This window comes from Bombus pascuorum, chromosome 1, assembly GCF_905332965.1.
Source record: "Bombus pascuorum chromosome 1, iyBomPasc1.1, whole genome shotgun sequence".
In the NCBI taxonomy this organism is placed as follows: domain Eukaryota; kingdom Metazoa; phylum Arthropoda; class Insecta; order Hymenoptera; family Apidae; genus Bombus; species Bombus pascuorum.
Genome location: NC_083488.1, coordinates 14,732,204 through 14,759,303, shown reverse-complemented (window position 1 = coordinate 14,759,303; position 27,100 = coordinate 14,732,204). Strand labels below are relative to the sequence as shown.

Genomic DNA, 27,100 nt, shown 5'->3' with positions numbered 1-27,100 from the left:
TAAACGATGACCATTTTTCTCGTTTCAGTCGTTTCAATTATTTCAGTCGTTTCGCAGCGAGTTGCCTCGTAAAAATTTGCATCCTCCTGCCTTGTTCTCTTTCTTTTGAATTAATCCATGAAAAAACGATACGACATTTTTAAAAAGTAATATATCAAGAGAGAAATCGAATGAAAACAGTACTAAATAGGTCTTTTCACGCAAGAATAAACGAACGAGCCTGAATTAATTATACATTTATATCGTACATATATGTATGCTGACCGTAGAACGTAGAAGTGGAATAACGCTATATCTGATCGGACATATATTGTACAAGTAGAGTAAGACGATTTGTAGTGAAACATGGGAGTAAAACAGAACGCGACATGCAAGTTATAAGAAAGACAACGACGATATTCATATAAAAATAGCTATATAATTAACTATAATTTACCTATCAACTATTAACGGTAGCCTATTACAAACACTCTGCTTATGTGTAATTGTAGGTTAAAAGAAACGAAATTATCTATTAACCACATCGAGGCATCTGCTACAAATGGATACTTGAAAAAACTTTTCATTTCTACATAATTATGGAGTAAATGAAACGAAAAAATAAATTTTTACGAACTTCATCATTTATCATATTACTAATGCCGGGAATAAAACTTTCCCTTTCATAACTTGGATTTTTACAACGGCTTAAGAGTCATCTTATTACATTTAAATTTAGAAAGGCGAAGTGACACGATTATTATCATACTTATAATAACAAAAAAATAGTCCTTTTTTATATATTGAAAATAGTTCTTTCATAGGTACCTGTAAAAATCTGATAAATGATAAAGATTTTTTAATGTCAAAATATTATATACATTCAGTTTTTTTAAATAAAAAAAGTTCTTTACATTAATTATTTTCTCTGCAAAAATATTACAATAATCATTAATAATAATTAATGTCTTTAAACAAACACGAATACTTTAAACAACAAGATTTAAATAAAAAATTGAATTCTTGCCCTTTTCCAAGAAAAGTTTTTCAAGTCTAGGTGCAACTTATCGTAATTGAAATCTATTACGCGGTTTTGTCCATGTGATTGCACATTGAACTAGTGTTACTCCAACAGATTAAATAGAATATTCAAATGGAGTAAATCAACAATTTTCTCAAAACCGTTCGATTTGATTGCAGTGAAATGCGTTTTCGAGCGTGATACGGCTGTTAATCTAGACCTATGTTCAGACGTATATAGATTAAAGTATTAAAAAAGAAGCCAGACGGGTTCGTTGAATGATTTATTTTTAGATCAGACGGGGTATGTACTATAGAACCCCAATGCATCGGCACATTAACGATATATGCATGTTCGTTGAACTTTACTGACCATGACGGCCACTGTAATTTTGATCCATTAAATGGTGCAGAAGATAGTCTACTTTCATCAATGAGAATGTTCGTATATTTCTGTATTAACAGCAATAATAATAATAATAATAATAATAATAATAATAATAATAATAATGATGATGATGATGATGATGATGATGATAATGATAACATGCTTTTAGTACTTTACGTATACTTACACATTGATATAAAAGGAAATAAAAAAACTTTTAATCTTTTAGATAGTAAAAAATAATAGTAGCGATATGACTTCATTACTCGTTACTTATTACTTATCATGCATTACAATAGTACGCACAAGAGACTAGATAAGCTAAAATAATTATATGACCTTATTCAATAAATACACCTACAAGATGTTTTATCCAGAAATAGCTACTTAAATATATATCCTACATGTATTGTATGTACCTCTTTCAATTGTGACGATACACAAAAATTATTTTATTATCCAGTCAAATATATAGGTCTCCAAAAACGAATACCTAAATACATTGCACAGAATATTTTTATTTTGATTTATTTCATAAGATAAATTTTAAGACTCCAAATATTTTTTACACATAATTTTCTTATAAATTTTTAGCATACCCTTTTTTTCGCTTTCATATTGGTACTGGTACTGGTTCATATTGACGATGGATGTAATGATATAACCTCGTTACGAGTTACGAGCACGAGCTTCGAGTAGCGCAAAAGACGATTGCAATGTGTTAGCAAATACATGAACGAACCTGACATAAAGCCAGGCAACTGCTAGAATTTTTGTTCGCGAGAATGAACCTGGCGCAAAATCAATCAGGAAACTTCTAGGATGGAATCATTTACGGACGAACCTGGGGTAAGCCGCAAGTCGCAAGTCGCGAGCTGCGAGCCGCGAGCCGCGAATCGCGACCACGAGGTCAGGCTGCAAACTGCAGACTGCAGGAGATTGAAATTTGGCGAACGGACCTGATGTGATATCGCTGGGAAAGGCGGCACAGATAAACTTGAGCGATGAGGCAAGTATTAAAAGTATTAAATCAATATTATAATCGTTGACAAGATTGGTTTTAATTTCGATACTGACACTTCATTTTCATCCGAACAGAAAAAAAAAATTTAATTCCAGACAATTACATTAATGGAGACTTGTAAAGTTCCAGCATCACATGTTCCGATAGAAGGCAAAAACTTTCTAAACAATATTAGACATGAATACACAGGTAGCTGGTATGTAACTCGAACACGTACTCATCTATCAAAGTATCACGGAATCGTTAAATGCATTAGATTAATGAATTACTTTTTCATGTATAATTCGTGAGCGGGTATCATTAATGACCGTTTCTCCATATTTTCTGCTTATTTGATGGAAACTAATTAACTAAGGGCAATTATTTAATACAAAACGATAATATGAAACGGAGGATCAATGTGACATAAAATATAATATAAAGTGTAGCGTAGTGATACAAAGTCTCTTATTTTCGCCAAAACTTTAAATAACGTCAAATAAAATAATGCAGACCCGAAATCGATAAACGAGGAAACTTAAAAACCGTAAATTTCAAGAGATTTTAAAATTTATTTAACATGAACGAAATAAAAAAGTTGTATCGTAAAATACTAAAACGCCTCGTATAAGATAAATGTCATAATAAATTATAAAATTTTATCCACTTAAGAGAAATAAAATTCAAAGTTACATCTACCAGAAAATACTAAAACACAACATAAAATACGGATGCGATAGTAAATTATAAATAACAATACATTTATCAATGTTTAAAATATGATAAAATACAAAATTGAGCCGATATTCACATAAAACGTCAAGAATTTAAGGTTACAGGTAATGTCATATCGACAACGCATAAGATATTAACCGTATTAAATATAATATAAAATGAATTCGTTGGTAAAATATGCGTGAAAATATCAACACAATCTTAAGTCAATGATATTTCGCTGTATCAAAGAAAAAAGGAGTAAAAGAAAATAAAGCTGATTTGTCAATTTGAAGATTATCGTTTACTCGGGATAGCATATGCGATGAGTATGACTACGCAATTGTTTAAAGACTGCATAATTGGAAAACAGCCAGGACCAGTCGTATGTTGATTGTATAAAACTCACCTTCATGTTTGCGCCCTCTATTTTCCAGTCCTTGAACGGCGGTTTCCTGTCCTTTATGTATTGTAATATCTTCTTGTCATCCTTCATGAACTCGACTTTATGCAAGTAAGCATCTGGGACACTATGATCGCAATGCAGAGTAGCTGTGCTGTTGTATGTTACGTAGTTGGGTGCTATCAGTCGTACATGCACCGTGCAAGTTGCATCTGAAAGTCACCGATGACGTTTTACTTTTTGAATAACAATTTCTCGCTAGGGCAGTAGCTTTTATGATTATTTAATTTTCCAATCTTTTTCATTAAAGTATAGAATTTATCAAATATTTTGACAACTATATATCTCTATGCTTCTTTTTCCTTTGATCACATAATTATAATCCCATTTTCCGAGCTTTTCTGTTAAAGTATCCAATACGCTGAATAATGAACATATATGAAATTTTCTATTACGAATTGATTAACATATTTTTACTTCATTTATGTACTTTTTATTATGTGAAAATATTATATTTTATTCTTGCGAAATATCCATCTCGTATTGGGTTGGCAACTAAGTGATTGCGGATTTAATCAATAAGTGGTCTTAGCATATTCTTTTGTTTTGTCAACGTGTTCAAAGCACCTAACCTATATTGTTTTCTTGTTGTTTGAACTTCCACCTTTCATTTAGTAAAAAAATTGTATCGATTAACTAATCGATTAAATAACTATTTAGTTTCGTTTTTATCCCAATTTCAAAATGGAAGAACACGCGCATTTCAGACATATTTTATTGTATTATTTCCGAAAAGGCAAGAACACATCGCAAGCACACAAGAAGTTACGTGCCGTGTATGGGAATGAAGTTTTGAAAGAAAGACAGTGTTAAAATGGGTTTGCTCCATATCAAGGCCATTATCGATTATAGCACAACGCGCGAGATTGCAGAGAAGTTCAATGTATCGCATACATGCATTAAAAAAAAATTAAAACAGCTTGGCTATGTCAAGAAACTCGATTTATGGATCTCTCATTCAGATTAAAGAAATTCATTTGACGCAACGTATTAGCATTTGCGTTTCGCTTCTGAAACGATTGATTACTAGCGACGAAAAGTGGATAGTTTATAATAAAGTTACTCGGGAAAGATCGTGGGTGATGCAAGATGAACCAGCCCAGACGACACCAAAAGCTGAGATTATGCTGTTAGTTTGGTGGGATTATAAAGGAATTCTGTACTTTGAACTTTTACCAAGAAACCAAACGATTAATTCAAACGTGTACGTTCAACAACTTGCCAAACTGAGCGATGCAGTTCAAGAAAAGCGACCAGAATTGGCAAAGGTGTTGTTTTCCAGCATGATAATGCAAAGCCCCGCACATCTTTGGTCACTCGCCAAAAATTATTGGAACTAGGTTGGGATGTGTTGTCACATCCACCATATAGCTCTAATCTTGCGCCTTCAGATTACCATTTATTTCGTTCCATGCAGAACTCCTTAAAGGGTAAAATTTTTAATGACACTGATGATGTAAAATCATTTTTGTTGGCAAAAATCAGAAATTTTATGAACATGGAGTTATGACACTGCTTGAAAGATGGCAAAGGTCATCGACAAAAACGGACAATACCTAATTGAATAAAGTTATATTTTTAAGCAAAAATTTTGAATTTTCCTTCTTATATAAAATACGCAATCATTTAGTTATATATATATGTAGATATGTCAAAATATAAAATATGATCATATTCAAACAGTTCTCAGAAAAAAAAGAAGATGATTGTAGAGTAGAGTTAAAGCGAAATATGGCTGAAATGCAGATAAAAACGCGACACAGAGCACATGCAGGATAAAAGAACGTTTCACGTGATAATGGCGGTGGGCTTGAATGGATAATAATTCGTTTAACGAATCTCAAATGTCTCATTATTATGCGTAGTGAAAAGTACACGCAGCAACAGATATAACGGGAAACGGAAATCACAAAATGTAACACGCAAAACTTGCCTCGTTATGATTCAACAAGAAAATGTTTTGCCCTTCTTGTCCCTTGCCCCTAATTACATCGTTGACAATAACAAAATCGTTAATTTATTCTCTGGACAACAAACTGGGAAATTCCACCCGTTCGATAACATGACATAAAACTTCAAACATTGTGCTCGGCTGCGCCCGCTAAAACGAATCTTGTATTCCTCGTTTTATACGTTTATTAAAATCATAATTAATGGCTACGTTTCATGAAAGGTGGTCACAATTATAATGACGGTTAAAAAATATTTCGATAATACAAAATCTATGATAGGTATATACAAAAAATAAGGCAAAATAAAATGAATAATACTTTTGTCTGATTTTTAGTTGTTTCAGATAATTTTTCTGTTATATTAATAGAAATAAACTTGATGATACGAGCTTTTTTTGGAGAGTTTAAAACAATTTAATAGAATGAATTGATTAGAACCGCCATTATTATCGACGAGTTTATTACGATCATGATTAAAGATCGATTTTTGATAAACTGATAACGTTCTGATGCATCAACTGTCACTGTATTGTGATCCATAGGAAATTCAGATCTAAAATTATTCGAATGTCCTCCATACTAGTCTAAATCTTTATCACGTTTTAAATAACTAGAACGTACATAAGAGAAAACGATTTGACGTATCTTAAAACACATAATTATTGTAAAAACTTTATAACGATTCTCAAACTATGATGCATTTAAAAATGTTATTATTGATTGAAATTAACAATTTTTATTAATCCCTTGCTTTGTAATATCGAGTTACACTAACAGCGAGAATTAAGGAGCAAACGTAACAAGATTTCTATTCGTCTGAAAATTCAATTTCAACTCATTGTCGGCATTTAATCCTTTGTATTCCATTACGACACCTTTACGACAATATTGATAATATAATTACTTTTCTTATTACTTTCACCGATAAAAGGTGGGAAAGCAGAAAGCTCTCCAGTATAAATACAAACATTTATAACATTGTTGATCATGCTGATGTTTAATACAAATTAAATGCTTTTCATTTCTCCTACCTTTTTAGTTATTTTGTTATATATTATTTATTATATAGGTAAATTTGCAATTCCATTCACATCACCTGAATATTATAGGATAAAAGTACGATAAGTACATTTGTTTGATTCTTTTATTTTAATGTTTCGATATTTTAATACAAGGCATGCAATATTTTTAAATTATGGTAAAAGTGGAAACATACGTGTTTACCCCAGCATCAAATAATTTACTGAATTTTCAAACTGTTGCTCTGTAGAAAATGGAAAATATGATTTATTGCGTTCTTCTCCTAATTTTCATACGTGCCATACGATGTAAAGTACTAAATGAAGTAAAATTTATTAGTTTCCCAATAGACGTAAAGACTAGGAATCCTAATACATATGACCGACAATATGTATATAGATAGATATACAGAAAAACTGATAAAGCAAGGGATTAGCAATATCTATCTTTTCAATTATAAAATCTCAACTGTAGATTGAACAAAAATTTCAGATCCCGGGTCATATCTTTCAAAGTAACCAATAAACTTTCGCTTATATTTAACGAAACAGCTGGTACGATCAAATTTACATGTTATCGCGTTAACGTTCGGACCGTGCGCCGCGTAACGTCGCGACGATTCGCTGTTAATGTGTCGAGTAACAATTACCCCGAGCTACATCATCGGGCAACAATTAATAACCGGATAATCGATACAATTTAGCGTGCCGGAAGGCAAGTGTCTGTTAATGCGAGCGAGTTCCTTCGTGAAATCTAGGTCGTTGTAGAAGTAGATCCAACGTATTCGTGTCAATTTTTCGTTCCGTTCATCCAATTGTCGCTTGTCTAGAACCTCATATAAATGATCGAGATTATGCTAATGGGCTAGCTGAAGAGAAATTTTTAAAGAATAAATAAGTCAAAAGGGAGATATCGCGGAAAATACGCAAGGTTTGATGAAACCGTAAGGAAGGATGGAGAGGTTTCGGTCGACTATAACTACTTGTGGCAGTACCCTGTTGCTGGGAGGTGTTACTGTATCGATCACTGAAAGCGCGTGTTACTAACACGCGCGCAGGCTATTCCGGGTATTTTTAAGGCATTTCGAAATCAGCATATAACAATGAATAATCGTTGAAAATGGAATTGTTTTATGGTATATACGAATCACCTAGATCACGCACGTTTCAGATTTAAATAAATTTTTCCGAACAACGTTCGCAGTTCGCAGCTCGAGAGTTCTTCCGGAACGCCTCTGTGTGTACCGTGAAACGAAAGGGAAGAAAAAGCGAGCAAATGGCAGAAACGAGAATCCGTTCAACGATTCGTCATGTATTTTAATTTTAATTCTAGTTTTCAGTGATAATCTACGAGAATTATCATAAATCAGCAAAAAGCAATATAATAGATTTAAACAATATTTCCTGATAATAATATAAGATCATAATTATTTTATTTGTGTAATTATTATTTTTGAGGCGAAAAAATGTTAAATATATCTGTAATATATCAAGAAAAATAAAAAATTTGATATAAGTTGTAGCCATTTTGTTAGTGGTTGAAATGATTGAATGAGATTGAACATATGCTGAGCCATTTTTGATTCCTTGTTGTATCCTGCTTCTGTCTTCCTATAATTGGAAGAGTAGACAAATGTCAAGCGAATTCCATTTATAAACTGCCGTAATGAATTTTAGGATACATCTTATCGTAAACGAAATGTTATAATAATTTAAATAATTGAAGAAAAATATTTAATACGTGTGACACGTTACATATATGTCGAAAAGTTTAAAAAAAACCGCGAAGAATGTAAACACATCTATACACTTCGTAATTCGGTAGAATCTCCAACTAATAATATTTCACTAATTAACAATACATTCTTTTTAGCCAAATTTATTAGACGTATCAGTAGTTAAACTTGCTTCTGATTATCTTTTCACTCATAATCACTGATAATACATTCGTATTGTCTAGACTAAATTCGAAATATATAATATTTTACATAAATGAAGTCACGTATATCGATGTACATTTATTTCACTAGATTATTTGTTTTTCTTATACTGTCACTGAAACACTAGTACAGATGACTTTCTCATTCAAATTCTGAAAAGACTTAGAATGTTTCGTATAAGATGTTTTACAACGAAAACGATCGGGCAAATTTCTCAGGATAGGAAACTTGATTTCGATGATTGAGTTCCTTTTCAGTTTGAAACATTATATAATACTAAAAATTTCGATAGAAAAACAATCGGTAATTTTCACTATCAAGAACAGAATGAACTGACCGGGTGGGTGTTCACGATTGCGTACAACTTACATGAAAATAATTGTAAAATATATACGAATACGAATTTCCCCCAGTATGCTGACTGAATGCGTGGCATCCTCGTATGAATTTTCTCGCGTTGTCTCTACGCAAAATCTTACTGCTCTCTACGTTACTTAATACGGAAAAAACGTGCGTCTATTTTGTACAGTGATGTGCCTTTAAACTACACAACTTCGAGCTGAGTCGGCGCTACAACTGACCAAGCTTTTCGATCGTTTCACCAACTCCCATAGAATATAAAACATAGAGCGGAGACTCGCTGCCTTTTCGCTTATCGAGCGATCTTCAGCGTTGAATTTGCTAATGGGTCAGCCATGAAATAAACGATGCAAAGTGTAAACCGAAATGCATAACGCTTTGGTACCTTCATGATAAGGTGGAACCGTCAATTTTAATTAACACAGTTGCTATGACAAAGAGAAGATAAATTACTATCGTGAAAAGAATATTATTACTTGTAGTAATATACTACATAACTTGTATATATTTCCAAATAATCTTTTATAGTATAATATATTTATAATTGAAAAATTCGATTAAAAGAAACAGAAAAAGATAAATTTATATATACATATATATATGTATATAATATTCATAATATAAATATTTTATTATTCTGTTCATATTTTTAAATACTAGGAATGAAATAAGTGTTAACAGATTAATAAAAATATTGTGAAAACCACCTGAATAGTGCCATTTTTTATTTCAATGTGCTTGTTTTATTGAATATTTAATTTTATAGCAATGAAAATATTAATTATTTTTAACTTTTTTAGATACTAAGCTATTATAACAAGTTATAATACATTAAATATAAATGATAAATGACATAATATAATGTGTTAATGTTAATTTATACATATATGCAAAATTCTGGCTCATATATGGCTCATTACTGTTTGAACTTATGACAAAAATAATTAAATGTTGTATTGTGAGGCGTAAAAATAATATTCAAATGAGCGACACTTATAGTATAAAATTCATTCCTTTCTGCTTTTGTATATTGTGGATTTGAAGTATTCGTATAAACATTTTATATCTTGTCATATGCTCATACAAATATGTTTAAAATGAAATACGTATGAGTTGTATAGTTGAGATTGAAGCATAAACAGAAATGGAAGGACATGAGGAAGATGAATTAGAAGATTTACATTCAACTATTTATACCTTTCCACCTAATGTACAGAATGTGATCGAACAGGTTAGATTGACCATATAACTGTCAAAATATACACTGACATTTATCCTTAATGTGCAGTTAACGTTTTCTTATTTTGTTAAGTATTACGATTTATTTTTCCTTTTTTTGTTTTAGTGATTTATATGAATTTATATTAAATAAATTATTTTTTAATTTTTAGGTTTTACCTAGTACAGATCCATTGGATCAACCAAACTTTAATGTAGTAGATTATATAAATTCATTATTCCCAACCGAACAATCTCTATCGAATATAGACGATGTAGTAAATAACATGGAATTAAAAATATGTAACATAGACAAGGAAATTCGTTCGGTAGTACGTGGACAAACAAATGTAGGTCAGGATGGGAAAGCAGCATTAGAAGATGCACAGAAAGTAATAAAAAAATTATTTGTGCATATCAAAGATATCAAAGATAAAGCAGAACAATCTGAAGAGGTCGTTAAGGAAATAACAAGAGATATTAAACAACTGGATTTTGCTAAAAGAAATCTCACTGCCTCGATAACAGCTTTAAATCATTTACATATGCTCGTAGAGGGTGTAGATACTTTAAAGTAATGTACAATAATTTTTTAGAAAAAATATAGTTAACACATGTAATTTAGTGATTATTACTTTATAATGTTATTTACGTGTTACTTTAGAGTATTAACACAAAAGAAACAATATGGTGAAATTGTTTTACCATTGCAAGCAGTGATGGAGGTGATGCAACATTTTAGTAGTTACATGGATATACCTCAAGTGAAACAATTGTCTGATGAAGTATGTAATATATGAATTTTTATAGCAGTAATAGTAAAATATATATAATGTTTATTAACATTTTGAAATAAAGGTACGCCAAATACATATTGAACTGGCTCAACAAATTACAGCAGATTTTAAACAAGCATTTTCTGGTCAAAATCCAAAATACTTTAATCAGTTAACAGAAGGTTGTTTAGTGTTATCCGTATTGGACCCTAAAGTTAAGTAAGTATGTTTATTAGAAGATTAGTTACTCAAATAGTTTTAACACAAATGTAATGACTAATTCTTTTTATAAGGAAAGATCTACTTACTTGGTTTGTGGGTATTCAATTACAAGAATATGCACACCTCTTCGATGAAAATCAAGATTTTGCATGGTTAGATAAAATAGATCGACGCTATGCATGGATAAAAAAGCATTTACTTGATTTTGAGTCAAAATTTGGTACAATCTTCCCGCAAGATTGGGAGATTTCTGAACGAATTGCTGTGCAATTTTGTCATGTTACAAGAGAAGATCTTACAAAGTTAATGCATAAAAGACGTTCTGAAATAGATGTAAAACTATTACTTTATGCAATTCAAAGAACAAGTAATTTTGAATCATTATTAACAAAAAGATTTAGTGGTATTACTTTGGAAAATGTGGATATAACAAATAAAAGGATTACTACTACTGCAGACACGACTGATAATAAAGTTCCAGGAAATCCGTTTGAACAAAATGACCAGGTTTTTAAAAATATTGTATAAAATTGTCTTCTACTTAAGATTTATACTAAACATTTATACTAACGGTTGTATTATATAACAGGTACAAAACGAAAAGCCAAAACCATCACCATTTTCAAATCTTATAGGAAAATGTTTTGAACCATACTTAAACATTTATATAGAAAGTTTGGATCGTAATCTGGCAGATCTAATGGATAAATTTATATCAGATTCTAAAACACAACCACCTGGTGCAAAAGATTTTGATGGTATTGAAGGTCCTAGTAGTGTGTTATCCTCTTGCGCAGATCTGTTTGTATTTTATAAAAAGTGCATGTTGCAATGTACACAACTTAGTACTGGCTCGATTATGTTGAGTTTAGCTGAAACTTTTCAAAAATATTTGCGAGAATATGCTCTTAAAATATTACAAAATAATTTACCTAAGTAAGTAGACTACACGCTTTTTATTTGAATTAATTAAATTTATGACTTTTTATAATTAAAATTTATTACAGAATCGGAGGTGGTACAGGAATTGGTACCAGTATGAGTAGTATACGTGATTTTCGGGACCTCTCAACATCGGGTTTTATACAAAATTTTCAAAGCTTTCTAAAGGAAGGTGAAAGCACGAGATTTAGCAAAGAAGAGCAATCGCGTATATGCTGGTAACAATTTGCTAATTGATGGTATTTTAATTAACATAATATTTATAAAGAAATTAATTGCACGAAGTTATTTTTCAGTATACTAACAACAGCCGAATATTGCTTAGAAACAACACAACAATTGGAAGAAAAATTAAGAGAAAAAACAGATAAATGTTATTCAGAAAAGATTAATCTATCTCAGGAACAAGATATTTTTCATAAGTATATACTTATTTACATATCTTTTTCAGGTTATCGATATTTAGTTAATTTTTTAAATATTATTCATAACAACTTTTCCAGTGTTATATCGAATTGTATACAACTACTTGTTCAAGATTTAGAGTCTGCATGTGAATCTGCATTAACTGCAATGACAAAGGTACTTATTCAGTTTTATATTTGTTATACGTATGCTTTATAAATATTTTAAATGATTTTATTCACCGTTATTGATATGCAAATATTTCTTAGGTTCAATGGAGTGCCATAGAGGTTGTTGGTGACCAAAGTAATTATGTTAATACTATTGTGGCACATCTTCGACAAACAATACCTACTATCAGAGATAGGTTGTCTTCATGCAGAAAATATTTTACTCAACTCTGTGTTAAGTTTGCCAGGTAAAAACTGAAACAAAAAGTGAATTTGTTTTACTAAGGAAGTTAATGAAAAATGTATTTCCTTGCAGTTCTTTTATAGTAAAATTAGTACAGCAATTGTATAAATGCAAACCTTTAAATACTGTGGGCGCTGAACAATTACTATTAGACGTACATATGTTGAAAACTGCTCTTTTAGACCTCCCATCAACAGGATATCAAGTTCAAAGGAAAGCACCAGCGACATATACTAAAGTAATTTTTTTTGATATATTAACTTTTTATAAATTAAGCAGCACATTAATTTGTATATATTAACTTGATATATTGATTTGTACCAAAATATATATTTTACTATAAACAGGTAGTAGTAAAAGGCATGGCAAGTGCGGAAATGATACTCAAAATTGTGATGTCACCAATAGAATCTCCAAAAGAGTTTGTAAAACAATGCAGAATACGTCTACCAGATTTGCAAGCGCCAGAATTTCAAAAAATTTTGGATATGAAGGTAAACTAATCTTTTTATAAACATTTAGAATACTTAACGGTCATATTAAAATCTCAATAATTCGTAGGGCTTGAAAAAAACAGAACAAGTTCTATTACTAGAACAGTTCAAGCAACCTGAGAATACAGATATTTCACATGACATTAGGAGTCACATCATTCAAGATAGCCCAGAACATGAAGCTGGACGAATAAAAAGATTGGAAAAATTAATTAAAAAAAGAATATGAATGTTTCATAGTAAAACTTATATATATATATTATATATACTATATACATATTATAATATATATAATATTATATTTTAATGTACATATACAAATTAAATATGATTGTAACTATATAATTACTAAATTTGCATAATTCTTTCACTTTGGTTTAATAAAGTAAAAATTGTTTTTATATAATGAAATTTCATCTTCCTAAATTAATAATTTTAATTCTCAATTTTCCGTCTTAATCAAAGGATTTGTGTGTTATATAGAACAACAGAAGCTTTGGTTTTGTATTTTATTGTTGTACTTAATAAACAACATTCAATAAGCAGGTAGGTGTTAACCCTGTTTTTGTGCAAGTTCCTTTGCTTTAGCTTTCTCTAACTTAGCTATTCTAGCGGCAGATTTGCTGCCTAGGAGACCACCACCCCAGTGACGTCTGATTTCATCATATCTATCATTAAAGTTTGTTTTAATAGCTTCAACCAGTTTCGAGAAGTTGGCTCTATCGCCGGAATCAACCTGAAATAAAAATAATGTGTTACCGAAAATAAAGTACATTAAAATTATAATACATAATACTAATAAAATTATATCAGTATAATATATTGTTTAGTTATATCACTAACATTATCATTGGATTGGCTCTATTTAAATTCATCATACTATAAATTATTAATTATACGTTATGTAAGAATAGTTGGCTTTGATGAAAACCCTTACCTGTACCAAAGCTAGTGCAGTACAAGTTTTACGCCTAACAAGGAGTCCCAATCGCGATTTACCTTTCACAATACAATAAGGTACACCCATTTTACGACAGAGGGCTGGTAGAAATAGAACAACCTGTGATAAAAAATAATATATCTATCAAAGAGAATAATATTGTAATCAATAGTTTATGAGCACAACTATATAGTACTCAGAGTCACATTTCATCCTTTGAAAAAGATTGATTATATCAATTTATTCTCAGGTGAAGAAATTCTAACATCATTGTGATGGAACAATTAACACGTTCGTCGTCCAGCATGATTCGGCTAAGTTTCCTGCGGAGCCCACATCCGACCGCCGAAGAATGTAAATAGAGCAACAAGCAGGAATTCATCGTTTATCGCCTTCGATTCATTGTAAAGAAAAGATTATTTATTTCTGAAATGGAGAAAGCGATAAGCTTTCCAGTTAGAGTATTCCGACGGATTTCGTGGCAGATATCTCAGATCTTTCATTTAGTCGAAAAGCATACTTGTGAGACCGTACATCAGTGATTTTTTCATCCTCAAAATGTTCAGTAAACAGCGTGAAAATATATTCGAAAGTGAGGAGAGTAGTGATGACAAAGTCTATAACTATTGTTCGAAGTGCCTAAAATCACCCCAAATGTGTTTGGAATGTTTTAACGAATACCGTGCGATATAGAATAATGTAATATATTATCCAGAATATAAATTAATAAAAAGTATGGTATAATGTGTTTTTAATATTTTTATGTTGTATATCCTATATATAATATCGTATATTTAATTAACTCGAACAAGAAGAACGTCACCATACTCTGATGACAGAGCCTCCACGGAAGTATACCCATCGCATAGATATGTGCGACTTGGTGACGAACGTGTTAAATATACTTTACATAGCATTTTAAGAGACAAGGAAGCATACCTCAATTGGGTCCACATCATGGGCAATTACAACAAGCTGAGCTTTCTTCTGTTCTACGAGTGTAGTGACTGTATTTGTTCCACTGCGTAACACATTAGGTTTCTTTACTGGTGCATCTTCTTTCTTTAAAACTTTTTGTTCAGCTCTATCTTTCAGCTTCAATTTTTTCATAAGAACTGAATCAGGTCTATATTTTTCCAACATTTTGAATAATTGTGTTGCTGTAACATGAAAGGTTAATGATAGATCTCTATGAATTGTTAAATTTTCTTAATTGTTTTATTTACTAGCATGTAACAAATATAAAATAAACATACCTGTTTGTTTATCCAATGTTTGTGTAAATTGATTGATTGGTGGTGGTACTTTTAGTCTTTTTTGCAATACAGCTCTCTGCCGCTGAATACGAATATACTTGGGCCATTTCACAAAGCGGCTAAGATCACGAGCAGGTTGAATATCCTGTCCTAAATAATAGATGGTTTATTATTCTGTTGTCATGTATGTTATATTGTATGTTATTTAATGTTAATATATTATAATTAATTTGTATATCTAAAGTTATGTGTCCAACTTACCAATACCAAAGTTACGAGTACGTTTTTCAAACAGAGGATTGGTTTGTTTTTTGGGTTCAACCTTCTTGACTGCCAAAGGTGCAGCAGCCACCTTCTTTCCTACTTTCTTCTTGGGCTACATTTTTGTGAATGCATATATTAATATCATTTATATCATAAATATTATTATACATTCATTATAATTGTTCAAAATCATGCGTACATGCAAAATGTGGCAGTTAATCTTATGAAAACTAAAACATTATAACCTTTGCAAATGCCAAAAATTTATATACTTCTACAATAATAAATAATATCATTTCCAATAACTTATAGAATATGATAAACAAATCTATATGAAAGAAATACATTTATAACATCATATGTCCAAAACATGCTGAGATCGAACCACTATAATTCATAACAGTAACTAATTACTGTTAGAAATATTAATCTTATTTAGCCATTTAGTAAATTTACCTTCTTCTGAACCATCGTTTTAACAAAAAACCTAATGGATCTTTTATATCACAATGGATATAAAAGTTTGTATCTTGCTTAGAACAACGCGAGGTATGACCGCCAAGAACGTAAAGGAAGGTTCACGCAGCAGCGACACCACAAGCATGCAACAGCGCCACTTGACAATTAAAATCTCAATATAATTACTTGCTTCTAGAAAAGAAACACAATGATTGTTTCTATTTCTTCAAACCACTTATTGCAATATATTTTTAATAATAATCCTAATTATCTTTTTAAATTTGAAAAAAGGACAAAGATGAAATAAATTCATAATTCCACCGTTAAAATTATTGTTTCTTTTGTGAAAATATATGTATAAATAGAAAATTTATAAATTTACAAACAGAAAAGATATAAATAGAAAAATAGAAAATATGAGATGAATAATTGTAAAATTTATGGATATGAATACATTAAGATTCTATGCATATGAAGCACAGAAATTATATGCATATTGATTTAGAACGTATTATATCAATGAAACATAAACGTAACAATTAACATTATGCCTAAGATACAGTTTGAGAACAAGTTTTCTTTCCAAAATATGTTTATATATCTGAAAGATGCGACAACGAATTAAACCTGTTCAAAGGACTCATGCATGAATTCACTAGGGACAAAAATGTGGCAACAACGACAACGACGGCAACGACGGTTCGCGCGTGCGATCTTCGCGCCTCCACTCTGGACTGTTTTCTGAAGGAGAACGCGTAGCGGCTATGATGTGCTAAGTTCATAATGTGTCGACAATCCGTCTGAGATACTCATCTGTCATGAAAGCTGATATTTGGTATTCGAAAAACTTTCGTTTATTAGTGTGTTCGTGACAGTACGTAACTTGGATGATTAGTGTTAGTTTCCGACTTATCGTGACATTTCCTTCCTTGCAACTGTCGATTCTGAGAAATCTCACATTTTCTATTTGGGTGTACTTTTTGGATCATTACAGGTAATGTTAATATATACATTAAGTGTAACCACTTTATATTATCTTAAACATTATTACTGAAGATTTCTATTCTATCTGTTTAAAGCTAGCAATAGATTTTATGGTTACTACTTGCATCGTATGCTGAAGCGTCATGTAGAATTCTACTCGCGATTACTGACAAAAACATGTTAAATACATCTTTAATGTTAATTCTATCAAATCCACATTAAATTATAGCAGTATGCAACATTTTTCATTGAAAACCACACTTTACTTGGATTGGTGAAAATATGAATATGTGTACTTAAATTACCGTTGAGGATAGTCTGCGAGAAAGGAATGCAACTAAATGTTAAAATTAATTTTTTTGTTATATTATTATACAAATTTTGTAACTCGTACAACAATCAAATTTACGTTTCACTAAAACATCAACGAAACATATATATATTCCGATAGAATCTTTCAATTTTCAGTTTATTAAGAGAAGCATGTCGCGGAAAAAAACATCTCGGTTGATTTCGATTTATTTAACTACAGATTAATATTATCAACATACTTCTCAATTTAGAAGACCTCGGTGTCTGCAAATGTCGGTGTAAAAATGTTAGCCGATAATAAATTACTTTGTAATTGTAAATACAGTTTATTGCAGCTATAATTCTTAGTGTCAGTTAGCACTAAATAACTATAATAATAATAATATTTTTTCCAGTAAATATACATATGAAATAAACATTACGAAATAAAAATTTGATATCATTCCCTAAAAACTTTATGAACCTATGAAACGTAAATATACTTAAGTGGCCACAAAAAGTATTTGCACATCATTATTTTTATTATAGTACATACTTATTACATAATTAATTAGTATCAAATTTCGTATTAGTTAGTAATATATATTACTCTCATATGACTTCCAAAATTTGATACTGTAAAAGTAAAATGCAGAATCTGATAGAAAATTGCTTCATTAGAAATAAAGATATGTGCAATGCCTTTTGTAGTCATTATATTTAGCGATAGTTAATGATTATTGCAATATATATATTAATCTATTATATTTTATACTATACAAATTATTTTTCTTCGAAGAAGATAACTAGCAATAGTTAAATGATTGATAGGTTCAATATAAATCGATCGATATGACTATCAGAAAGATTTGCGGTATCGGTGCTGGATATGTAGGTGGACCGACGTGTAGCGTGATAGCCTTGAAGTGCCCAGAGATTCAGGTGACTGTAGTGGACAAGAGTAAAGAAAGAATTGCACAATGGAACTCAGAAAAGCTTCCGATCTATGAACCAGGTCTCGATGAGGTTGTGCGTAAATGTCGCGGCAAAAATTTATTCTTTTCTACGGACATCGAGACCGCGATCCAGGAGGCTGATTTAATTTTTATCTCGGTCAACACGCCAACAAAAACATTTGGCAATGGGAAAGGAAGGGCAGCCGATTTGAAGTACGTCGAGAACGCAGCCAGAATGATCGCGGAAATTGCGACCGGGGACAAAATCGTTGTGGAAAAGAGCACAGTCCCAGTCAGAGCAGCGGAGAGTATCATGAATATTTTGCGTGCCAATCATAAACCAGGAGTATCGTATCAGGTAACATTTCCGTTACGAAAATTTACGACTGCATCAACCATGTTGGCGAAATCTTGATCGAATATTTTTACTACGTAATAGACAATTTTATGTAAGGAAAGCTTATGGGAGAAGTAAAAAATGGTTTAATTTCGCGTTCTAGACTCTTAACGAAACTAATATTAGTGAAATTTTACAAGTTTTAAGTAAACTGGGGATGTTTATGCAAATTTCTATCTTTAAGCATTTAAAAAAGTGGAATCTAAATAGAGATTTCTTTTGTCCTTTAAATATTATAATGAATACTTTATTTCAAGTATTTTATATATTTTCTTATATAAACATCTGCATGAGTTGCAAATTATTAATACATTTCCTTGTATAACCCTAACAATTTCGGTGATAAATCAAACGAGATTTTATTAATTCCATAAATTACAAAGAGTCTTATTATCCTATATTTTAAGACCGTGAAATTATAAAGGAGAAATCCATAACCTACGACTTGCAAATTTAGCAGAATATTGTTAGTTGGTAAATTATCGTGCAAGACAGTTGTAAAATACTAATTATTTTGATCGAAGTATAAATCCTTTTCTTGGAATTTCTTTGTTCCCTTTCGTTGCTCTCTCTCTAGATTTTAGAGTCGTGTAGAATCTAGAGAGTGATGGGTGGTCGATTGCCACGTGGCTGGCTTCCTGTACTCCGTTGTGTAAAAGTACTCAGAAGCCAAGATTGAGCAGATAGATATGTAGTTTATTGGATTGAGTATCGAAGTAAAATAAGAGCAAAGGAAGTTTAGAATAGTCGCTTGTTGCTTGTAATAGAGTATTTTACTGTATCCTTTGAAGCTATTTTTAGGCTCGCTGCTCGCCAGATACAACTTTTAGTGCATGTGGATTAATCTCTTTTCCTTTCTGTTTATGGGTTATGCTAATGCAATTTAAATATCTTTTAAAATATTTAAAATATACTTGCTAGTTTAAAATTTCAGAAACATAATGAGGGATAAATTTCGAAATTGAGTCACGATTAAAAGTAAATATTATTGCAAACGAGAAAGTCAAATAACTGCTTCTTTAATTATTCCGAATAGCGTATCGATAATTATCAGCTGTGTACGACCCTATATAAATATTTAATTCCACAGCTGTTCAATTTATCATTTCAACAATATTTTGAAATAATCGTTCGATGATATGCAGTGAATAATATTCCTGATTCTTGCTTACGTCTATGATCAATATACATATTAACTGTCGGGCTTTGGAATTACCTGGTTTAATACTTGATGACTTCGTATCTGCTCAAGTGTACAAGAATTTCTATTCGAACTGCTTTTCATTCGCCACGTATCGTTCGTGACCTTTTTATTTTCTCAGCTAATCAGCCTTTCTATTATTTGTCACGTGTTCTTAGTTTCATCGCAATCGTGCAAGACGAGAGTAACAGGAAAGGTGTAATCTCTTCTTCAGATCTTATCAAACCCGGAGTTCTTGGCGGAGGGAACCGCAATTGAGGATTTGGTGAATGCAGATCGCGTTTTAATCGGAGGTGAGGACTCACCGGAAGGGCAGGCGGCCATCGAGGAATTATGCAAAGTTTACGAGCATTGGATTCCAAGGAAGAATATTTTAACTACGAACACCTGGAGTTCGGAGTTATCTAAGCTGGTAAAAGCAGAAAATAAAATATTGGTTTATTGGTGAAACGATACCGTTGCTGTTTGCGAAATGCTAATGAACGAAATTAACTAATTTCAACGCAATGTATACATTGATAATATTAAAGACGGAAAGAAAACATTATTTGTCAAATAAATGACAACGCTACGTCGTCATGTTTTACATTTGAAATATCATGTTGCTACGGCACGTAGTCGAGCTTATACGTAAAATCATTATGTAATTATTTGAATTAATTGTGATTTTAGGCCGCCAATGCCTTTTTAGCGCAACGCATATCAAGCATAAATTCCTTGTCAGCGGTATGTGAAGCGACTGGCGCGGACGTGTCTGAGGTGGCACGGGCTGTTGGCCTTGACTCTCGAATAGGATCGAAGTTCCTCCACGCATCAGTCGGATTTGGTGGTTCGTGCTTTCAAAAAGATATTCTTAATTTGGTGTATATCTGCGAATGTCTAAACTTACCGGAGGTGGCGGCCTATTGGCAACAAGTCATAGACATGAACGAATACCAGAAATCTAGGTTCTCCGCAAAAGTAATCGAGTCTCTGTTCAATACCGTCACGGACAAAAGTATTTCTATGCTAGGCTTTGCCTTCAAGAAAAATACTGGCGACACGCGTGAGTCACCGGCCATTCATGTTGCTAAGACCCTACTCGATGAGGGTGCTATGCTTCATATATATGATCCCAAGGTAATTCTCATCGATGAGAATGTAATCTGTAATATGTACATTTGACTAGTTACTAAGCGTTTTGTATCTTTTTTCTCTTATAAAGGTCGAGGAGAGTCAAATTATCGAGGATTTGACACATCCGAGTGTAACTAATGATCCAGAATACGTAAAAAGCAGGATCAGTATTTACAAAGACGCTTATAGTGTTACGAAAGATACACACGCTATAGTACTGTGTACCGAATGGGATGAGTTTGTAGTAAGTAACAATTGTAATTATTTAAAAAAATAGTTTTACGATTATTTTATGATTTATTATTTGTTTTAGGAACTGGATTATAAACGAATTTATATTAACATGATGAAACCTGCATATATTTTCGATGGAAGAAAAATTTTGGATCACGATAGGTTACAAAAGATAGGTTTTATCGTACAGACTATTGGCAAAAGAATTACGAGGACCGTACTTTCAAGAGCATGGGGAAGTCAACCTCAAATATAAATAAATATACGCAGGTTGTCATATGAAACCGAATTCATTTAATTTCATAAATATTTTAATTATTACGCGAGTGGGTTTAGAATCTTGTAAATTCCGAAATGTGCTAGATTTTATACCCTCCATGGAATAATTTTGACATAGAAAGTAGTATTTGCTTTTATTTAAAGCATTTTCCTCTTTTACAGATTCTGTGAAATAGTAAATTAGCTTACAATTTTTCCAAATTTGCAAAAAATGTAGATTTACAAAATTTTGAAAGATCGAGCATTTTTAATGGAGCTTAGATTTAAGATTATAAATGTTGGAAGCAAATGCGCCTTTTTGAGAACAAGTATGTACCTAATATATATCACTTATTGTAACTGTTTGTAGTAGTGAACAACGTCAGTTGTATCAAACATTTATATATACTTTTTACATAATTTGATATGTAGATATCTGCAATTATTACAATTATGATGATAAATACTGTAGCTTTATTCTTTTTACAAGTGGGCATTTATGCGATCTATAGCGAAAGATCCTATTTTAAAAGAAACAAACAAAGAATATTCCTTTACTTTTCGTGCAATATATGTTATGCATATAAAACAAATATTGCGCGAGCGAGCACGGAGGTATGAAGTTTTTGATACTAATTACATTACTTATTGCGATACACTATGACATTATAGGATACAGTACAATACTTACCAATATTTTAACTTAAAAAGATGTATTAGTATTTTCTATTATGTGGAGAATTATTGTAATTCTATTTTTTCATACTTCCATATTCATTTATTGCATTTTTGGAAAACTTTTCCTATAGTTTTCCATTTAATTTTAGATATTACGCTCTTATTAGATATTTTTACAAGTGTAAATAATTCGTTCTTAATGGTACTACTACTTTTAATGTTATAATGAAATTGTTATAAAAGTTGTTCTTTGCTTTATTGTAGAAAAAATATTAGTTTCAAAATATTATATTCTTTTGTGGTAGTAACATTAGGAAGGAATGAAAAAAGTAAGCAATAATATCAATGTTATATTTGGTATATTATATTAAATGTCAAATATATTTGATATATGTTTGATATCAAAATGTTTTGTATAATGTATAATATGCATACCATTTATAAAAAACAAAGTCTTAGAAGATTAGCAAGTTAAAATATTCATGATAATTTTACAAGAACTATTTCCATTGTACGTAATTATAGGAAACTGGTATAAACAAATAATTTAATATTGATTTATTCCAAGCAACATAATACTTTACTTTTGTGGATATATACACGAGATTTATAAATAAATGTTAATAGAAAGTTTTCTAATTCAGTGTCCTTATTGATTGTTTACATTAATACATTATTAATACACTTAGTATATATATACATATATATTCCATTAACATTCCTTAAGCGAAATACTGTACACTATTTTCAAACAAATATTTCAGTATTCTGTTCCCTGAAATGAAGGACAATAAAAAGAAAAATTTAATTTGGAAAAAATAAAAAATTTTTCTTTAATGCAAAAATTATTATTGGTATCATCATCATCATCATCATCATCATATATATTCAATTTTTATGTAAGAAATGCATAGGTTTCAAAGTGTTATTGCTACGTAAAATTATAGAGTATAAATATAATAACTAGAATATCGTTGAATGAATGATATCATTAAATTTGTTAATTTTTTGCAAATTGATAATTTATCATCAAATTAATTCCGTAACCGATATACGAAATTCTGAATGAAGTGATAAGAGTAATTAACAAAAATCCTTGAAATTCGCGGTGATGTCGATGTTGATATTTACGGCCCTGATTTGGAAGAGCGATGGCGCCGCTGAACGAACTACTGGTTGCAGAAGCAGAGGCAGCAGCAGTAGCGGCAGCAGTAAGCAGTAGCAACAGCACGAGTCGTTGTGTGTCTCAGTCTCGCCGTGAAAATTCGTAAGTGGTCCGCGTGACAGTTGTCTGGAGGTTACGTTTACAAGCCGGACGATGATGTCAAAGAGTTGGTGTCGCGTGATTCGCGCGAGATCGAACCATTCATCGAATTGTCGGTGAATCATTACGTTCGTTGTTGGTTTTTTCTTTGTCGGTGCAAGCTTCTCTCTCTCTGTTGGCCAACAGGGATAATAGGCCGGGCCTATCAGTACAGTAGGAAAATGGCGGCTTGCCTTGCGCGATGTAGACGATGAGAGGCAACGAGGTTCTTGGCGTGAAGCGCTTGAACACATTACGAAAAAAAAGTAACCTTTTGTTTTATTGTCGATTGTTCGCGGTGTAAAGTGTGTGGAGTTGGTGTTCGATCATCGGCGCGGTGAACGAAAAACATAAGAGAGAGAAAGAGTGGGAGAGGTTAAGAAAAAAAAAGGAGGGACCTTGTTAGCGCGAACACCACGAGTTACGAGATGAGAGTGAGACGTGAGGAAGAACGAAGGAAAAATAACACGAGAGCCGAGTAACGAAGAACCACTGTGCATTCAGTTTGTGTACGCGTGTGTGCTCGTATGAGAGCGAGAGGCGATCAACGGTGACAAGTGTTCCGTCGACGGGGAACTTGGCCTTAGCCCCACGTCGACAAGAAGATGATATTCTGGGTATCAAGATACCGCCGTGGCTACGTCGACCGCGATCCTCGTGTCGCCGTTTGCTGTCGTCGCCATTGAGCTGCGGCTGCTTTCGCGAAAATTTGTTTTTTCGCGAGAGGATAGCGAGGCCGTGGACGACGAGAACAACGACGAGGACAACAGCAACGACGACGACGACGACGACAACGACGACCGCCACCATCACTATCACTATCACTGTCACTATCACTATCGCTATCGCTATCACTATCACCATCACCATCACCATCACCATCACCATCACCATCATCACCACCACAACCACCACCACCACCTCCACTACCAACGATCACAAGGAAAACTCGAGGGAAGATGAGAGGCGCGTGCGACGGCGGCATAGCGAGCTTTCTCGCTCTGGCGCTCCTCTGTTTATTCCACACGTCATGCCTTGTGGACGGTATGTAATGCTTCCATTGCCCGTCAGTTTAGTTTCTCTCTCAGTCGTTCTGTCTTCCTATTTCTCGTTGCTTCTTTCTTTTACAGTGGTTACAAAAACTAGTACAGAATATACATACTAATTACTTAGGTACAGATATATTAATTTTCATATCATATAAATCATTCCGCAAATTTAAATATACAGAAAAATGATGATGATGTTACAGACAGTATTTTTAGTATTTTCAGTATTTTTAAAATTTTATTACTATTGTTTATAGCTTATACCATATTCAATAAATAAACTTGTTGAAATAAGACACTGGCAAAAAGTGGAGTAGAATGTTTGTCATTTGACAACTTTTTGAAGAACAAACATTTAATGAAAAATTATAGAACTTGATAAAAAAAGGCTTCACTTGAATATAAGGGCATGTTTCGATACTTTTTCCAGTCATTGTACATACGTAGTATATATATCCTTTGTATGATCCTTTCTCGAGTCGATCTCTTCCTCCCTCATTTCATTCGTGCATCCGTTTCTACCTGTTTTTCATTCTTCTCTTCTTTCCGACTTCTGCCCGACCGTTCTTCCTGCTCTTCCCCTCTTTTCCTTTTCTTTTTTTTTTACTTTCCGGACTACGTAACGTTGCGTAAGCCATAAGCAACGCGGCATCATGCGCGAATACAGAAGGGCCGAATTAATCTTGTTGTACCGAGGCTCGTCGAGTATGCGGAAGGGTATATGTTTCATCAGCGCAAACTGTATGAATATGAACTCCCTGTTTCACGCACAATTTATGTGATAACTCCTTTTTTGCCACTATAAAGTAGTATTTTGTTATAAAATTATTACTAACCTATTTCATTCAGGCTTCAGGTATAATGTATTGTATATGTTTACGTAAAAACACAAAGAAAATCTGAATAATATTCACAGTCATTCTATAAATAATATTGCTTGTTATGTTAGATACACAGTGTACCTTGATTTTTACATTCATTATTTGTAATTGTTACATCATTTTTATGTCTTTGAAAAAATATTTTTTTCAATCTGAATCAGATAGTCGAACCGATAAATTAGTTACTTAAATGATAAATTAGAATATAAACAGAAATAATACTATGTTATGTGTAGTACGATATAATTTAACTAAAGATCAGTATAGTTGAAAATATTGATAAAATGCAATGTAGACGTATTGAAACTGAACAAATTGTAACAATGTTTCTCGAAATGTTAAAATAATAATTTTATAAACATTTGTTATTGTTATAATTTAAACAATGTAAACTATCGAATTGTAGCATTAAATTTTGTGATGTAATGTATTAGAGGTTGTAAAAGTGAAATAGAATGAAATTTAAGTATAAAAGAATTATTGAAGAACCCGAATCTATCTAATTTCATCGTGGAAGATATAAAACACAATTGACAATACAATACACTAAAAGTATGATAGTATATTAAAAATGCTTGATTTTAACCAAATTTGTGTAAATATAATACATATATCGTATATAATCGTACTTTTTATGTAGATAATTCTTTAAAAAGGCGGTAAAAGAGACCTAAATTATTATATACCTACATATGTATAAATTCTTACATATTCTCAATAACATATTTCATGTTAAAGCCCAATATAAATAACGACAGCTGAAACTAAACTTAATTCAAACTAAAAAATTAAGGAATTCACTGATAAATATACATGTATTAACTAAATGAAAAATTTATTGAAAAGATTAAAAGCCTTTGCAAATTAATAAATTAATTCGTATCTTATAGTTAAATCGTTAAATATTTGAATTACACGTACAAGAAAAAATATTCGCTATTTTTGTTATGTAGAAACCTTCCCAAGATGGAAACTTGGTTTCAAAATCGCGGTACAGTAATTACTTTTATTACATGGTAGTTATTTTCATAACGAAGATGTCGATAAGCGGTATCTCGTGATTTTGAAATCCAATCGTCTTCGCGAGATACGTAATCATTCGTGTAAATTGTGCGTGCAATGTGTATGCAAATGATTGATTTTCCAACGTCGCTCGCTTCGTCGTGCTACCTCCACTTATCAGTCTACGTATGCTGTGAATTTATTATTATTATAAACACATCCTTATAGTCAGAGCACGGCCTTTTAGCGCCACGTTTCGTTGATAGTTAATTAAGATACTTTACGATCAATCTCATTTTATTTTTGCCTCTTTCGGTGTCTTGTTGACCTTCCTTCGATACCACTCACACTCGTCTCGAAGAAATTGCTGCCTCTCACAACACAAGAATATATATTTCAGGACACTTCGTTCCGATATTTTCATCGGTAACTTTGCAAATAATTTGAATCGCATCGGCGTAATATTTGAAGTTAAGAGACTCTGCACTTTTTATTTGATAATTTTCACTGTATATAATTGTA

General features: G+C 31.8%; 5 protein-coding genes across 14 annotated transcripts in view; 3 read left to right on the top strand and 2 right to left on the bottom strand.

Moving 5' to 3' along the window:
• Window positions 1–9,069, bottom strand: part of LOC132905681 (uncharacterized) — a 57,058-nt gene extending 47,989 nt beyond the window's left edge. For both annotated transcript variants that reach the window (XM_060957247.1, XM_060957238.1), the window contains exons 1-2: window positions 8,848–9,069; window positions 3,514–3,719 (exon numbers count right to left, since the gene is read on the bottom strand). In XM_060957247.1, coding sequence (XP_060813230.1) covers window positions 3,514–3,719; window positions 8,848–8,914 — 273 coding nt within the window. In that variant the 5' untranslated portion in view covers window positions 8,915–9,069. The remainder of the gene's footprint in view (window positions 1–3,513; window positions 3,720–8,847) is intronic.
• Window positions 9,070–9,647: 578 nt separating this feature from the next.
• On the top strand, window positions 9,648–13,854 carry LOC132905508 (vacuolar protein sorting-associated protein 53 homolog). Its single transcript, XM_060956870.1, has 13 exons — window positions 9,648–10,069; window positions 10,230–10,630; window positions 10,721–10,841; window positions 10,915–11,051; window positions 11,126–11,561; window positions 11,644–11,990; window positions 12,062–12,214; window positions 12,293–12,418; window positions 12,500–12,578; window positions 12,671–12,819; window positions 12,888–13,053; window positions 13,163–13,309; window positions 13,377–13,854. The coding sequence occupies exons 1-13, from the start codon at window positions 9,983–9,985 to the stop codon at window positions 13,536–13,538; spliced, it is 2,511 nt and encodes an 836-aa protein (XP_060812853.1). The 5' UTR covers window positions 9,648–9,982; the 3' UTR covers window positions 13,539–13,854.
• Window positions 13,805–16,385, bottom strand: LOC132905711 (large ribosomal subunit protein eL8). Its single transcript, XM_060957312.1, has 6 exons — window positions 16,226–16,385; window positions 15,767–15,881; window positions 15,506–15,655; window positions 15,189–15,409; window positions 14,247–14,369; window positions 13,805–14,045 (listed from the first exon to the last, which is right to left on the bottom strand). Exons 1-6 carry the CDS (start codon window positions 16,238–16,240, stop codon window positions 13,863–13,865), a joined length of 807 nt encoding a protein of 268 aa, XP_060813295.1. The 5' UTR covers window positions 16,241–16,385; the 3' UTR covers window positions 13,805–13,862.
• A 549-nt stretch (window positions 16,386–16,934) lies between these two features.
• LOC132905566 (UDP-glucose 6-dehydrogenase) lies at window positions 16,935–22,982 on the top strand. 3 transcript variants are annotated; one of them, XM_060957027.1, is made up of 6 exons: window positions 16,935–17,222; window positions 18,335–18,817; window positions 20,272–20,469; window positions 20,730–21,176; window positions 21,262–21,417; window positions 21,487–22,982. In XM_060957027.1, exons 2-6 carry the CDS (start codon window positions 18,356–18,358, stop codon window positions 21,661–21,663), a joined length of 1,440 nt encoding a protein of 479 aa, XP_060813010.1. In that variant the 5' UTR covers window positions 16,935–17,222; window positions 18,335–18,355; the 3' UTR covers window positions 21,664–22,982. The 3 variants fall into 3 exon arrangements, with proteins under 3 accessions (XP_060813010.1, XP_060813021.1, XP_060813030.1); XM_060957038.1 differs by having other exon boundaries at window positions 16,936–17,222; window positions 18,519–18,817; XM_060957047.1 differs by lacking the exon at window positions 16,935–17,222 and having other exon boundaries at window positions 18,345–18,445; window positions 18,519–18,817.
• A 531-nt stretch (window positions 22,983–23,513) lies between these two features.
• LOC132905553 (TGF-beta receptor type-1) overlaps window positions 23,514–27,100 on the top strand; it is a 68,359-nt gene continuing 64,772 nt past the window's right edge. For 5 of the 7 annotated variants that reach the window (XM_060956993.1, XM_060956963.1, XM_060956952.1 and 2 more), the window contains exon 1: window positions 23,515–24,690. In XM_060956993.1, coding sequence (XP_060812976.1) covers window positions 24,606–24,690 — 85 coding nt within the window. In that variant the 5' untranslated portion in view covers window positions 23,515–24,605. Of the gene's footprint in view, window positions 24,691–27,100 lie in introns of all 7 variants that reach the window. The other 2 variants (XM_060956973.1, XM_060957014.1) reach the window with 2 other exon arrangements.